Consider the following 16037-nt stretch of genomic DNA (forward strand, 5'->3'; position numbering starts at 1 on the left):
GTGTATGGTTCATTAAAACGTTTGAACTTGACCACTAGAAGTTGTAGTACCGAAACAAAATTACAACTTTTCAAAACACTATTGCTTCCCCACTTTATATATGGCGATTTTGTCTACACAAACGCCTTAAGTGGTACAATTCACAAGCTTAAAATTGCACTCAACGCCTGTGTAAGATATGTGTATAACCTTTCTAGGTATTCTCATGTATCCCATCTACAAAAGAACCTTATAGGCTGCCCCTTCGCTAATTTCTACAAGTATAGATCGTGCTTCAATGTTTTCAGAATAAGAATTACCTCCAGTCCAGGCTTCCTTTTCGAAAAACTGGTTCCATTGAGAGGCATACGTACAGCAAATTACAGAGTTCCACAACATAATTCTATGTATTACAGCCAATCCTTCTTCGTCAGAGGTATTGTTAACTGGAATAGTTTACCAATTTCTGTTAAAACAATCACTTCTAAATCAGGTTTTAGAAGAAATCTCCTACAGCACTTGCAATAGACGGGTAATTTAGTTAGTTGAAGAGAACAATCTTTCATTATGCACATTAGATATCTGTTTATCAATTTATAATCTAAACTGTAACAACAAAAAAGATGTATGTCTTACGTTACAAGGTATTCAATAAATAAATAAATAAATAAATAAATAAATAACAAAAATGACCCAGAATCCTGAAAAGGGTAGCTTAAAACCCTAAGAAGGATTACTCCAGAAAGGTTACCTCATAAATACTGGGATTGCCAAAGGAACCTGAGATATACTCTCACAGAATTCTGGGATATAAAACTCTCCCAGAGTCCTGAGAAGAATTCCTCCAGAATCTTTTTAACCTTCGTCGTGCATTGGAGTCATTATGACCCCTAAAAGTGCACTACGTCAGTGAGGTGGGCGCAAGCTAATGCACAAAGAAGGATAAGTATTCTCCCAGAATTCCCCTAAAATCCTGGGTGGAATCCTTTACAATGCATGAAAGGTAATCCCCAGAATTCTACGAGTGATTCCCCCAGAATCCTGAGAGGGATCATAAAGGGTTTTTTTTTCAGATTCTTAAGAGAAATATATCTGGAAATCCAAGAAGGATTTTTCCGAAAATCTTGTCCGATCGCGGACACTTTATGATAAGGGCAATCCTCTCGGTTGGAGGATTCCTGCTGGGGCGGCCAATTCCTCTTCTGAATGCCAGGGGTGAGTGGACAGTTCCTTCTTCAGGAAGTTAGTTTTTGTTAGAACATAAATGGGAAATGGAATGGAACTATGCAAAGAGGATGAACAGCAGAGAGAGAATGGCAACTGTACACACCAGGGTTGGAACGCTGCACACCGTTCGTGTTGTGCGCGAACAAATCTGATAAGGTTTCTCTCTGGAAGGGATTACCAAAACTACTAGAATGGACATCCCCAGCATCTTGAGAAGGATTCTTTGGAATTCTGAGAGGTATTCCCACATAAAACAGAAAAAATTACCGCAGATTCCTGAAAGACATTCCTCCAGAATCTTTAAAAGGCCTTCCTCAAATTGCTGAAAGGGATTGTCCCAAAACTCTGAGAGTGATTCCTCTAGAATACTTATTATAACACCGGAATCTCAGAAGAATCTTCCCATAATCTTGTCACGGATTTTCCCTGATTAATGAGAGGAATTCTCCCAGAATCCTGAAAGGGATTTCTAAGAGCAACTGCTCCTGAATACAGAAAACAGAATTCTACTGGGATTCTCGTAGAATGCTGAAAAGAATGATCGTAGAATTCTGGTAGAAATATAGCCCCAGAATCCCAAGGATTTCTCCAGAATAGTGAGACCAATTTCCTCAAAATGCCCCAAAATCCTGACGATGATTACCCCAGAAAGCCGAATTTTAAGAGAATCTTGGGTAGAGTACCCGCAGAATACTTAGTGACATTCCATCAGTATCTTACAAAAAAGAATGCTTCGAAATATATTCCCCCGAATTCTGAGAGGAATTTCGCCACAATTCTGAGAATGAGAGTATGATTCTCCAAGAAGTCTGAGAGGAGTTCCTGAGAATGCTGAGAAAGATTTTTTTTAGAATTCTGTGTGGGATCCTAAGTGAGGGTCTTCCAGAATCCTTAGGGGAATCAATCCAAATCATCCCATGGATCATCCAGAAATTTCTTAGAATCCTGATAGGGATTTCACCCTTGGTAGGGAACCCTGGTAGGAAATACCCCAAAATCCTGAAATGAATTCCCTTAGAATCCAGAGATTCTCTAGAGCTCTTATAGGTATTCCCCTATAATACTGCTGAGAATAATTCCTCCGGAATTTTTAAAGGGACTCTTCTATAATTCTGAGGATTCCTTTAAAAATCTGTGAGATTCCTTCAAAATGCTGAAAATTATCAAACCAGCATCCTGCTGAAAGACCTTATCCCAGAAAAGAGAACACTCTTCCAATAAGAATTCTCCCTTAAATCTATTAAGGATTTCCCTAGAATCCAGTTTTCTGAGTTAGATTATCTCAAAATCTGAAAGTTCCCGAGATGGATTCTCTTGAAATCCTCAGAATCCTGAGAGAAGTTTTTCCTCGAGATTCTCCCAAAATGATTAGAAATTCTCTTACAGTATTGAAAGACATCCTATTAGAATCTTGAAAGAGATTGTCCCAGAAAGTTGAGAGGGATCCTCCTAATAATGTGAAATTCATCTAGAATCCTGAGGGGGATCCTAAAAAAATGTTCGGAATCCAGAGATGGACTGACCTAGAATCAGTGCTGAAAAATTCATTTCGTCATATCTAAATTCAATCACCTACAGCTCATTTGAGAAGCTCATGTCACGGACTATTTATGAAAAATGCCAAATGATATTCACCGTGAATATCATTTGCATTTTTTGAAGGTAACCCGTGACATTTACCTTAAATATTCGAAAAATAACGGTTTTTCCGTGACTTTCTTGCAGAACTGATCTAGCCGCACAAGTTTTTCATATACCATATTCTCAGGTTCAGCTTCTAAAATGAGCTGTAGGTGATTGAATTTAGATATGACGAAATGAATTTTTCAGCACTGCCTAGAATACTGAGAAAGATTCACTTAGAGTCCTGGTATGGATTGCCCAAGAAACCTGAGATATAAATAGAGGTATGCCTCGATTTAGTGGACCCTAGATTATATAGACCCTCGATTTTATGTACATACATTTTACTTCGATTATATGTACTTTTTTTTAATAGTTAAATTCTACAGTGCATTCTAAAAAAAGTAATATAATATTTATGAATCGGAAGAAAAATCGAATGTGAAAAATCGATTCTATCGATTTCGTGCGGCTTCAACATCGATTCAAAAAATCGATTAATCGTAACAAAAACATCGATGTCGCGAACATCGATTCAAAATTGCCCAACGCTACAGATACTTTGGCAACGCATCTGGGGTGTAATTAGAATAACCACCCACAGAAGTCCAATGTCGCGACTGTTCGTGTGACTAACATATATGTAGTTTGCCACGTCCTTATAGCGTCAGTAACGGTTCTAGAAGTATCAAATAAATTTTGTTTACCAAAACAAAAGATGTTCTTCAAGCTGGACAGTTAAAACAATCAATTATTACCATAAAAGCTATTAATTGAATTAAATAGGAAAAGTGACTACCGCGTCATAGGAATTCTAGTGTATTTCTATAGAGGTGTACTTACACATTCATATATTGGTTAAGATACTGCATGTAGGCCTGCTGCATCCAGTTCTGCATGGCCAGCTGTTGGCCCATGATGTAGTCAGCCGAAGCCGGCGGGATGGGGTATGTCGGCATCGTCGTCGGTACTGTGCTACCATTTTGACCGCCACCGGTCACCCGCTGCCGTAAACCGTCCGGCTGCCCAAATGCTTCCGGTGATCGCGTCGATTCCACTCTGGAGCTCGTGCTAGACTGGAGCTCGGTGGTTGATGTGGCACCCGATTCTGTGTTGGATTTTGGCGGCATGGTCGTCGAGCCAGAGCCGTTGCTACTGGTGCTTGCAGTGGTTCCACCCGAGTTGAAGTCCCTGTGGCGGTTGTTTTTCGGTGTGAATACTAAATGTACGGTATGAGCCTGTTGGCCATCGTAGTGTCGGAGGATGTCCTTCAGTACGACGCTGTCACCGAGCAGCTGGCCGGAGTAGATGAGCTTCTGCTCGTCGGTACTCTAGACGAAGGAGGAGAGACAAAAAACAGGACACGTCAAAAAATAATAAAACCACAAGAAAACGAATTATTTGAACTTGATAAAAAAATATAGATTTGTAAATGAAATTTCGTTAGCTTATTGAAAATGATAAAGTCTTTGTAACTTCTACGTAGAAAGAGGTTTTGATATACATAGATTCAAACAACAAATTGACAATTCAAACTATTATTATTAATCAATATAATTGACATTGTTAATAAGGCCGGAACAAATCTCATTTTCTTCTTTTGTCACAATACTCGTTGGCTCACTAAGGGGGAGGACAATAAATAATAAATGTATTTGACGAAGAAATACCCAAACAATTCGGCAAAATCTATAAACTCATCGGATTTGTTAAGAAACTTTCTGTGCAACTCTAATTTCACCTTAAAATTTTAAAATTTCTTGAATATTTTATTGGTGTCCCCCCTCAAAACGTTGAATTTCGATCAAAATTTTCCGAGGGGGCGGTGACATAAGAGAAAATAGAAATTTGTGTCAGCCTAATAAAGTTTTCAAAATAATAAAAAGATTGAGTTATGGCAGTTTTTATGAGAATCGTATACATTCAATATTCTTTAGTAAATAAAGAGGCCAAGATGAAACGTACACTACTAAGAAACGATTATTGTTTTAATATAATCCTTAGACAAAGAATTCAAGAAAACTGAATGGAAAGCTCTAGCATCCGTGTGCATTAAAAAACACCTTATTGATTCACCTTCTCAAATCAGCTGTGTCTTAATAATTGCTACAAAGGAACACTTGTGCTCGATCAACACATATCGCCACACCAACGATGCATGGACACGTAGCCTTTGCCTGGTTTGTCCACGTTTGTTGTATCAACTGATAACACACAAGAGCAAAACACAACAAAACTTTGCCTATCGCAATTATTTTTTTTTCGAGTCATAACTCAATGAATTTTTCCAACTACGTTTTATTTCAACTGGATACCGGAGAGACTATCCGGGATAGTCATATTAAGATGAAAATCGCTCACAAATGATCAACAGCTTACGTACTTGGAAGTGTTTAGTCGTTTCACTGTGACCGGATGATCCAAGTGCTGCAAGTCATGCGTCCATCCAGGTTCGGTCAACTAAATTCAACAACACACTAGAGGAGCAGAGGAGGATGATAGGGGGAATACGTTCAGCAACGTTCGGGACTTCGATTTGAACTGGCAAATGAAAAACTTATGGCACTTCATAGCACTTGATTATACTCGATTACTGAGTGCGGGCCGACTTGTTGTTGGTATTGACAGTCTGGCGGTTGCCGCCGCGCCGGTTGTGAAGTTTGTATATAAGTGTGCAGGAATGGATTGCCGTCGTCAGCCGTCTCCCGATTTTCAAGCTTGCATTTTTAATTTCTATGCATGCTTACAATAATGGATGTTTTGCGTTCATTGAGCACCGAACTGTATTTATGAGCTTTTATTGACTATGTGTTGAGGTTTGCATGCACGGGAAGAAAAATATGATTTTTTTATTCTGACTTTTGAGGAAACATGATTAGTGAACAATACTGAAAAAGTAATCTCATCGTACTCGTCAACTACGATTTGTTGACATTGATCTCCTGTATGCATTATTTTTTTGTAGACATTTATATAGAAAATCCGTTGAGAATCAATGAAAGAATGCCGGGAGAACTCAATGAAGGAATACCGGAAGAATTCCATGAAAAAAGTCCACTAAATTCCTTTAGGAAATCCGGAAGAAATCCTCGAAGGCAGTCTGAAAGAAATTCCTGGAAGAACCTGGGCGAAACCTACGGAGGAATTCCGAAGAAATCCATGTGAAAACCCGGCAGAAATCCCTGGAGCGATCCCTAAAAAACTTCAAGTAATCCTTTAAAGAATCTCAGCAGGAAATCTTTTCAGTATCCTGGAGGGCCCCGAAAGAATCCTGGTAGAGATCTCTGAAAGTATGCAGGAGGAGTCCCAGCAGAAACACCCAAACGAATAATTGAGGGAATTCCTGGAGGAATCCTAAGAGGAACTTTTTTTTTGTAGAGTGACCAGGTGGAGCTGCATGACAGCTGATAGCAAAGCCTGGACCCTTTCCCAACTTTCCCCCTACTAGTACCAATACTCACGATGGACTAGACGATGTCGTCAACTTGAGCAAAGTGTGTAGTAATTAGTATTGGGTCGTAGTAGTTTTTAAAATTACTGTGTTTTAACTATTCCCATCGCACTAGTGTTTTGACCGAATGGAAGCTCCAAAAATGATATGATAATTGAACAATATTTCAATAATCGAAAATATCCGAGATCACTGGACAACATTCAGAGAAAAAAAAACTGTACATGTTAACGCCTTCAAGGTACTATTCCTGAGAAATATTACAAAGAAGAGCAAAAAATTTGTCATAGCTAATGTTTACAGGTTTGATATTTTTGAAAAGTATTCGGAGACAACTGCCAGAGCTAGCGTTTTTAGCCGATATGGGCAACTAGTTTTCTGACAGCATCTCTAAACAATAAATCAAATAAGTTTTTTACAATACATTCTGAAAATTATTTCAAGCTGATTACCAATAGTGTCAATAACCGATGTTGGTCATTTACAGCACCAGCATCATCCCCAAATAACTCTCATATTAGTGTTAGGTAACACTTTTTGAGCTTCCATTCGATGTTGTAATGAAATCAATCAAACCCTATACGTCGAAAAATAGTCTATAATGTGTCAAATTGCGTTCTTAATTTCGTCTAGTCGTCTTCTGCATATCTGTGATCATCTAAGTCCGAAGTATTATTACATCCACCGTAACCCTTTAGATTGTCAACCGTCCTAAGTCCTGAAGAAACATGTAACAAAATTCCTGCTTTTTTGGTCAGTGTTATAATACCGTCTAGAATATAAAACAAAAAAGTTCAGTCAGCTGATTTTTGTGTCAAAAATTAAAATGATTAGGATTATTTGTCAACTTCTATATATTCATCGCTACAAAACCTATAAAAAGAAGAAATACAAATATAAACCCATTTCTAAAATCAGCAGTTTTGACTGATTAGGGTCCAGAATTTTCTAAAGGTAATACATTTAATTGTTAACGTTACCTAATCTGTAAGGCTGTAAGTCAACTTATCCTAGCGTCCCCTGTCCTGTGTACTTTCGAATTCAAGTGATGAATGATGAGTGTAACGCAGAGACCTCCCCAACCCACTTTTGCGTTACGTTAAATTCAACAATTATTGTTAAATTTGAGAAAATTTAAAGAATGCAAAGATTAGGTCTATGCAAGCTGAATTATAACTTGTGATAAATGCACTACGGATACTCCTTTGGTTCCCATTAGCACTTACGGCCGATTCCTTCACTTGCGATCAACTCGTAAACCAGATATATCTAGCTCAAAGCAGTGGAGAATAAACTGGCGCTAAAATGCTAATGGGTTAAGCCCTCCCATCGCGTCAAGATTGAATATCCAGGAGGAGGGAGGAATCCTAAGAGGAACTTGTGCAGAAATCCTGAGAGAAATTTCTAGAGGACTTCTGGGAAATAATCAGGAATAATCTCTGATATAATCTCGGGAATAATACGTTAAAGAATCCTGGGAGAAATCTATAAAAGAATCTTGGCAGAATACTAAAAAATATAAAAAAAAATCCCGGAAGAATTTAGTGAAGGGATCCCGATGGGAATCCCTAAACGAATCTCAGGAAGAATAAATGATCAAACCCCAGGATTCCTAGCTGGCTTCCAAAAAGAATTTCTGGAGAAATTCTTGAAAAAATCAAAATGTATTCCTAAAGAAATAATCATGGAAAGAGTTCTGAAAGGAATCCGGGGAAAATGCAGAAAGAAATCCATAAAAGAATCTTAAAAGAAGTGAATAAAGAAATTCTCTGAAAGAATCCAGAAAGAAATCCCCGATGAAATTTTTTGAAAAAAATTGATGATGGAATCGCTTTAAATTAAAGGCTTTATTGATTGACTGAATATCGGAATCAATCAAAGGAATGCCGAATGTCCTAAACAAGGATGCTTTCACTCACCTGGCAACTTGTAGGGCAGTGTTTTCCTACAATTATCACCAAGGACGCCATATTCTAACTCTTATATTTACGGCGTTGAAGTGTTAGTACCACCTACTGTTACTAAATTTTTGATCATTACAATACTTTTTCGATCATTACGTTACTTTTTCGATCATTACATTGGTAGTAACTCAATGTGATATCACATTGGTAGTAACTAGCTTCTGAACTAAGTTATAGAAAATTGAGTTAAACGATTGACATGTGAGTGAAAGCATCGATGGTCCTAAAACACAGAAAATTCAATTTAAAAAACAGTGTTGCATTTGAACGCGATCAATTTGCGTTCATGCTCAAATTCGGCACGCTGCGATCCAAACGATTTGAACATTGTTCAGTTGAAAATTTGGAACGCGTGTGAGCTCGAAATTGAACGCACCTTGAACAATGAGCAAGAACTGCATCAATATAATGCTAACATGGTACCCGCTAAACTGAAATGGTCATATTTCTACCATTTTTTCGCCAATTATAGCAATCTTGGCCTTATTGGATTCAGAATCTGACCTTCTATTGTGAGGGGGAACCGGTCCGGTCATCGTAAATTGCAGATAATCCGTATTTCGGTGCAGAATCGTAATGCCTGATGCCACAATGCCCTAGGTCGTATGGCGCATTTTTCCGTGCAACAACGAGTGTATACCTGTGTATACAAATGCGTCACAAATCCTAGGAGAGAAGGAATATAGGATATGATGACGCATCCAAGCATTCAAGGACCGAGGTGTTGTCACCCGGACGTTCCGATCCGCCCCTTCTCACCCCCACAATGCACGTATGGTATTATGTGGTACAGTAAAGGTCCATGTTCCATGAAGTCTGATTTCCACGGAACTCTAAACGACTGGACCGATCCATTAGCTTTAATTGATAGAATAGTGCATTAGGACATTGAGCCGAATGGGGATCTGAACGGGTGTTCTTGAGCAACGAAAAGCTCTGACACGCAAGTTCAATGTTTACTGCGTTCACGTTCAAAAATTTGAACGCGTTCAGTTCATTTTTGGCTCGCGTTTAGTGCAAATGCAACACTGTTAAAAAAAATATGGATGGTATCAATGTAGTAATTTCTGGAAGAAGCCCGAAAAAATCCCTGAACAAATCCCGGGAGAGAATCAGGAAATATTCATGAAGAAATCCGTGAAATAATCCGTGAACAAAAAAACCCAGATGAAATCCCGGGAGGTATCAATGAAGGAATCTCGGGAGAAATTCCAGAAAGAGTCAATGAAAGGAAATGCAAAACCAATGGAAGTTCAGAAAAAAAAATCTTATAGTAATTGCGGTCTACAGAAGACAGCGTAGTTTATCGTATCTCTGTGAAAGAGTTCTGAGAACAACCTCTTAAAAATCCTGAGAGAAATCACTGGAGAAATCCTTGATGAAATTCCAGTTGAAATTGGAAGATGAAGCTGGAAGCATTCGTGGAGAAATTACCCGAGAGCTTACTGGACGAAATCCTTACAGGAACCCCGTAGGTAATTTCTGTAGAAACCTCCAGAGGAGTTCCCGGATACATCGCTTCAGTAATTCCTGACGGAATCCCTATTGCAATGTCCGAATAAATCTCTTAAGGCATTCCAAGAGAATTCCTGGGAAGTTTTCCTTAAATAAGCATTGGAAGAATTCCTTTTGAAATCATTGAAGAGATTCCTTCTAGGTTTCCAGATAAAATTCCTGGAGAAATCTGCTGAGGAACTTTTTAAAAAATCTGGGGGAATATCTGGCACAACTCCTTGAGGAATTCCACCAGAAATTACTTGAGAAATTCCAGCATGAATTACAGAAGAATTTCCAGCAAGAAATGCTATGCAATCATAAGAGAAATTCTTTAACCAATAGGGAAAGATATTCCTGCAGGAATACTTCGAGAGAATCCTGGAGAAATTCCATGAGGAACCCCCGAGAAATCCATAGAAGAAGCCCTATAGGGAAATCTACAGAGGAATCCTGGGGAAATCTCCCGAGATAAATTGTGTGATTAATTTCTAGGGAAATAACTGAAGATATCCATGAACTTATTATGAAAAATTTCTACAGGGATCCCGGGAAATCCCTGTATGAATCTTCGGTAGATTTTTTGAAGAAATCCATGGAGTAATTCCAGGAGGAATAGTTGAATAAAACCTCTCAGAGATTACTGGATACACCCCTAGAGCCGTTTATGTAGAAATTCCTGGGAAAAGCCCGGGAGGAATATCAGCAACAATTTTCAGTAGGAGCTTCTGAAGGAATGCCAAGAAAAACTTCTGGAGGTACTACAAAACCAATGGTCTGGAAAATGCTCAGGGACATATCTGAAGGATTACTTATAAAAATCTCCGAAACAATGGCTGGAGGAATTCCCGGAGAAACTTCTGAAGGAACACCAGCAGAAATTTCCTGGAAGAATCCCGGTAGAAATTCCTGAAGGAAACGCAGCAAGCATTTCTGGAGGAATCCAACCACGAATAGGGATGGGTTTCCAATAGAATTGTCTGAGAAATCCCGGGATGAAGGCCAGCAGGAACTCCTCTGTAGCAAACCCAGCAGGGAATCTACCGCATAAACCTCAGCATAAATTCCTGTATCAATCCCAGCAAGGGGCCGTCCATAAACCACGCAGACCAACTTTTGGTGTCCTCAGCCTCCCTCCACGTAGACAGTTGACCCCTCGCTCATACAAAAATTTGAACATTTGTGTGAAGCGTAGACCCCCCCCCCCCCCCCTCATCTTCCTCTTAAAGTCTACGTGGTTTATGAACGGCCCTCAAGTATTCCTGCAGGAATTTCTGGAAGAAAAAAGAAAAAGCACAGTTTTACATATATATTTAACCGGAATATTTGTTCGTTTTCAATAGTTGCGCGAGATTTGTTCATTACGTAATTTAAATATGACGCCAAATGACGTCAACTGAATTAATATTGATTGTGAACCGGCAATGCTGAATAAAACACACTTTTATTTCCCTTGTTCAAAAAAGGCTGACAAAATAGAGGATCGATCAAATCGGGTAACCACTGTATTGTGAAACTAGTTCTTTTTGCTACGCTTTTAATTTATTGAAATATTTCAATGGTTCGACACCAAAACTGTTGACTCTTCATAAACATTCCCATCAAAATGTCGTTTCATGTAACCTTCCATCACTTCCCACCACGAAACATGTTACTACATGCTACAACTAGGATAGGTTAGAAATGCTAGTCAATTTTACTTTTTCATGAATTTCTCTAAATTTGTCAAGAATTTCTTGGGGAATTCTGACAGATTCTTTAGATAAAAGCTCTATCGACAAAAATCGGTTTGCTCGATCAGCAATGACCACTAAGTAAATTGAAAACTTTTTGGGTTAGCATTCAGCCCAAAATAAACAAACATCCCAATGAGCGATCTGAATACTTAACCTTTTTTTGAAATCTATTCTTTGTTTGCAAACTCTATGATGATAGAACAGAGAGATTATAGGGGAGACTGGGGAGACTTGATCCCTTTTTCTTAATTTGCCTATAACTTTAAGAAAAACACAAAACTTGATCCGTTTTTCGTACATAATGAAAAGTAAACATATATTGCAAGTTTATACACAGCAGAAGGACTTTAAATTATTGTTAATGTTTTCAAAACTGTGTTTTTATGGAGGCATGTCTTATGATGTATTCTTAAAAAATTGGCCACAATTGATCCCCTTTTGAGCACATGGTTAATTTAAAGGGAAAATAACTCCAGAAGCTTCCTATTCATTTTTATTTCAAGTTTGCTTGTATTTTTGATGAATATGGTGAATTTGAAATTATAAGATTTCCTTATATTGTTAAGGTTATGCTGTATTTTCAAAATGGGGAGACTTGATCCCTCTTTTTATGGTGTGTAATAAAATAATAATTATCTGACACGTTTTATCATTGCATATACTAGAATTCCGAGAAAATAGAGACTTCCAAATAGAATTTTATTTTCACATGTATCATGTGTGTGTGTAATCCTCGAGGGATCAAGTTTCCCCATGTCACTGTTGTATATGCCAAGCATTAGCATTAGCATTAGCATTAGCATTAAGCTAGTCGCACAAATTCGTAGGTGGTACAGTCCTAGACCGCTGTTATGAGGGTTGCCTCCTTCCCGTCTGAACCAAAGCACAAAGATTTGGGACTAATCTCTGACTCTTAGACAAGACTGACGCAATCGTCCAATGGTCGAGCACTGTCCTGGCCACGTCCTTGCGACTGCTGAGGAATGGGAAAGGATGGTTAGTTTTGGACACCTATGAAAAATGTAGACAACTCTACGATCTCTCAGGCCTAGGTGTCACGGGAATTTGGGTGTTGTTAGTGGAAGGGTAAACTCTAAAGGATACACTTGGTTAACGTTCAGGCACACCATTGTTAGACTGCTTCGAATCGATTGTCTGCCCAATTCACTGTTGTATATGCCAAGCTGCATTAATTGAAATATTTATACAGGGTGTTAGGTTCGTGAGTGCAAACTTTTTAAAGGGTGATAGAGGACCATAAATGGTGAAAAAAATTGTTCTACGCATATGGTCAAATCTCAACCGTTACGTAGTTATTGAACTTCCCTTGTTTTTGACTCTCATTGCCTCAACTGGCTATAACTTGGAAATGGTCAAACTTATCGCAATTTTTTTACCCTTATCCGAAAGATTATTGAATTTTCTATCAAATGGCATCTTTGAATCGATTGGTTTAGTTAAATAACTAAGTTTTCTAGAGTTAAATAGCTTAAAATAGTAGGGGGATTCACTTATTGCTGTGTGCATTCAAAATGCAAATATCAAATGCGGGAGCACCAAATGCGGTAAGATTTTCTAACAAGTAACCTGATGTCAGTGGGAGCTTTCGAATCCTAGGTTGGCGGTGATATTGGCTATGGTTGCTACGTTGCCTTTGGTAACATGTGTTACCGCGTTTGAAGCGCATTTGGGCACCGTTTGCATCTTGAACGCACACAGCAATAACAGCGTAAACTGATTAAACTGATTAAACGTCGCGATCACCAAGGCAATCTTTGATTATTTCATTCGCAAAATCATGAAACATTTCAAATAAGCAGAAAATCATGGCTTACGCAGCAATTTAATCTGTTTAGTGAGTACCCCTAGTGTGTTTTAATTGGTTTTTGTCAATTATCTTTGAAAAATGTGTAACAAATTAAAATTCTTTCTTTGGCAGAGTTGTGGCCCCTGTTCCACTCTACGATTCGTTCTTTATCATTAAACGTCTATCTCTTATCGTTTTCTTGCAATTACGATTCAAACATCGCATTTCAGGTCATAAATTTGCAACTGTCAAGGTTAGCACTTTTTTGCGCACTGTGCCGCACATTTAAATCGAAATTGCAAGAAAACGATAAGAGCTAGAAGTATGATGTCAAAGAACGAATTGTAGAATGAAGCAGGGGCCATAATTTTGCCAAAGAAAGAATTTTAACTTACTACGCATTTTTCAAAGATAATTGACAAAAATCAATTAAAACACACTATTTTGAGCTATTTAACTCTAGAAAACTTAGTTATTTAACTAAACCAATTGATTCAAAGATGTCATTTGATCGAAAATTCAATAATCTTTCGGATAAGGGTAAAAAAATTGCGATAAGTTTGACCATTTTCAAGTTATAGCCAGTTGAGGCAAAGAGAGTCAAAAACATGGGAAGTTCAATAACTACGTAACGGTTGAGATTTGACCATATGCGTAGAACAATTTTTTTCACCATTTATGGTCCTCTATCACCCTTTAAAAAGTTTGCACTCCGGAACCTAACACCCTGTATAACAACCTTATTTGAATAAATACGTTTGATAGTATTTTATTTACACTATGTGCTGTAAAATTTTGACACGATTTGGTTCAATTTTTACAAAGTTATTGAGATTTTTCGGAATAGCCTAAAAAGTTTCTGGAGGACTGAAAATAAACCATTGGCCATTAAAAAATAATGCAATGCACAATCAAAATCAATTGTAACCAAAACATTGTCGTCTGTCAAGATGTAGTTTTGGAAAAAATATGCTAAAAGAAAACTGTTTTTGATTCCGAGAAAATATGGAGGGAACAAGTCTCCCCAGGGATCAAGTCTCCTCAGTCTCCCGTACCTATAGGGTCTTGTACCATTTGGGCAGGTGTACCTATTTTGGGCACTTGCTGCTATAACGAAGTCAACTTCAATCCGATTGATTTGAATTTTTGTATAAAGTTAGATACTGCACGTGCCTAACTCTATACAAAAATTCAAATCAATCGGTTTGGTACAAGACCCTATGTAGAGGAAAAGTTCGAATAAGTAGATTAATGCTTGCAAGCAAAACATCCGCGCATATGGACGTTATTTTCTACACGCTCACTCCTGTATATGTAATTGATACTTACTGTACCATTCATTAGCGGTTCTAGATGTTTTTCCACGTAAACAGATGTGGAAATAATTATCGCAGATCAAGTACGGCCAGCTTGGTTCTGTGTTGAATAGTTTTATGTTTTCCATTGGGACACAAAATTATTCTTTAAAATCAGAACAGTATCGAACACATCTTGAATAATGCTATTTAATTAAACATAGTATTTAGTAGGGTTATTTCAAGCTTAAAGAGTATCATCACGTATCAGCCGATATCTTTCCAACTGCAATAGACTCGGCCCATGAGCCACCCATTCATTGAACTGGACTGTGAGTTTTTAATTTCGACTTTACCTCAATTGCTGGTACGGCTCATCCGAAACTGTCCGTATCAGAAACAGCTTAGTATGTATTAATCTCTCTTAACGAAGACGCAACAAGAGCGTACTTAGCAGAGCTTAATACAGATGTACCTTTGAAGTGTGCGTGCGACTTGAACTGACCATCGGCGAATTAACTAAACTGTTTATTATTGTTTTAAAATTTGTTTTTCATTTTCCACGTACAGACACGTATGTTGCAAATATTGAAAACTCATACAATCTTACTAGTTCAACAATGATGTGTTCCTATTACCTATTACAGTGTATCAAACAATTGTCCGTCAATTGTTATTCAATCTGTGTGCTTTTAACAGCAGGAAACGTTTGGCAGATTACATGTGCAAAATATGAAAAAAAAAAATATGAAAATCTTTAACTACATAAGCAGATTTTTAATATTTGAAAAAAAAAACAACCCAAATAAGATAGCATATTATTATTCAAGAATCTCCTCAAAAAAGCTTGAAAATATTACATCCACTATTTCTTGATATATAGAGTATTGAAATTATGTAGGGTAAAAGCTCCCCTAGTGCAGGTAGCACCAATAGTGGTGGTAGTGGCAATTTAGCTCTATTTCCACCAAAAAGCTTGCAAATGGCATTTTAAATAGCTGCATAATACCTAAATAATAACATTAATTCAGTTTTGTGTTCAAACTATCGATTAACGTTTGCTAGCAGATCAAGGAAGTTTTCGTAATGGAAATTTTGTTGATTTTATTGGGCATAGAGTTTCTTCGTATCTGCCATACGCATACAAACTAGTCAGTGGCAGAGAAAGCTGTCATTTAATAACTGTGGAAGTGCTCATAGAACACTAAGCTCAGAAGCAGGCTTTGTCCTAGTGGGAAGTTTTACCAAGAAGAATAAGAAGCATCAACCAGGTCCACCAGGTGGTTCTACTAAAACGGTTATAAATTTTCCAGATAAATCAAGAAGCCGTTAACAAATTGCATTAGAAACACTGTGAAGGATCGTCTAAAAATTCTAAAATTGAAAGCCTAAGTTTTTTCTCTCGAGATTTCACCAGAAGTACAGGGGATAGACAAAATGATCGGGACAGGCAAAATTGTC

At 37.8% G+C, this 16037-nt stretch overlaps 1 protein-coding gene across 3 annotated transcripts in view; it reads right to left on the minus strand.

The window, feature by feature from the left end:
* The window catches only part of LOC109414307 (homocysteine-responsive endoplasmic reticulum-resident ubiquitin-like domain member 2 protein), a 51433-nt gene that overhangs the window by 13578 nt on the left and 21818 nt on the right, over positions 1 to 16037 (minus strand). Inside the window, exons 1-2 of one of the 3 annotated variants that reach the window (XM_029859363.2) lie at positions 5213 to 5381; positions 3673 to 4160 (exon numbers count right to left, since the gene is read on the minus strand). In XM_029859363.2, the coding sequence (XP_029715223.1) occupies positions 3673 to 3959 (287 nt within the window). In that variant the 5' untranslated portion in view covers positions 3960 to 4160; positions 5213 to 5381. Of the gene's footprint in view, positions 1 to 3672; positions 4161 to 4905; positions 5143 to 5212; positions 5382 to 16037 lie in introns of those variants that run through there. The other 2 variants (XM_029859364.2, XM_019688125.3) reach the window with 2 other exon arrangements.

Source organism: Aedes albopictus, chromosome 2 (assembly GCF_035046485.1).
Source record: "Aedes albopictus strain Foshan chromosome 2, AalbF5, whole genome shotgun sequence".
Taxonomy (NCBI): domain Eukaryota; kingdom Metazoa; phylum Arthropoda; class Insecta; order Diptera; family Culicidae; genus Aedes; species Aedes albopictus.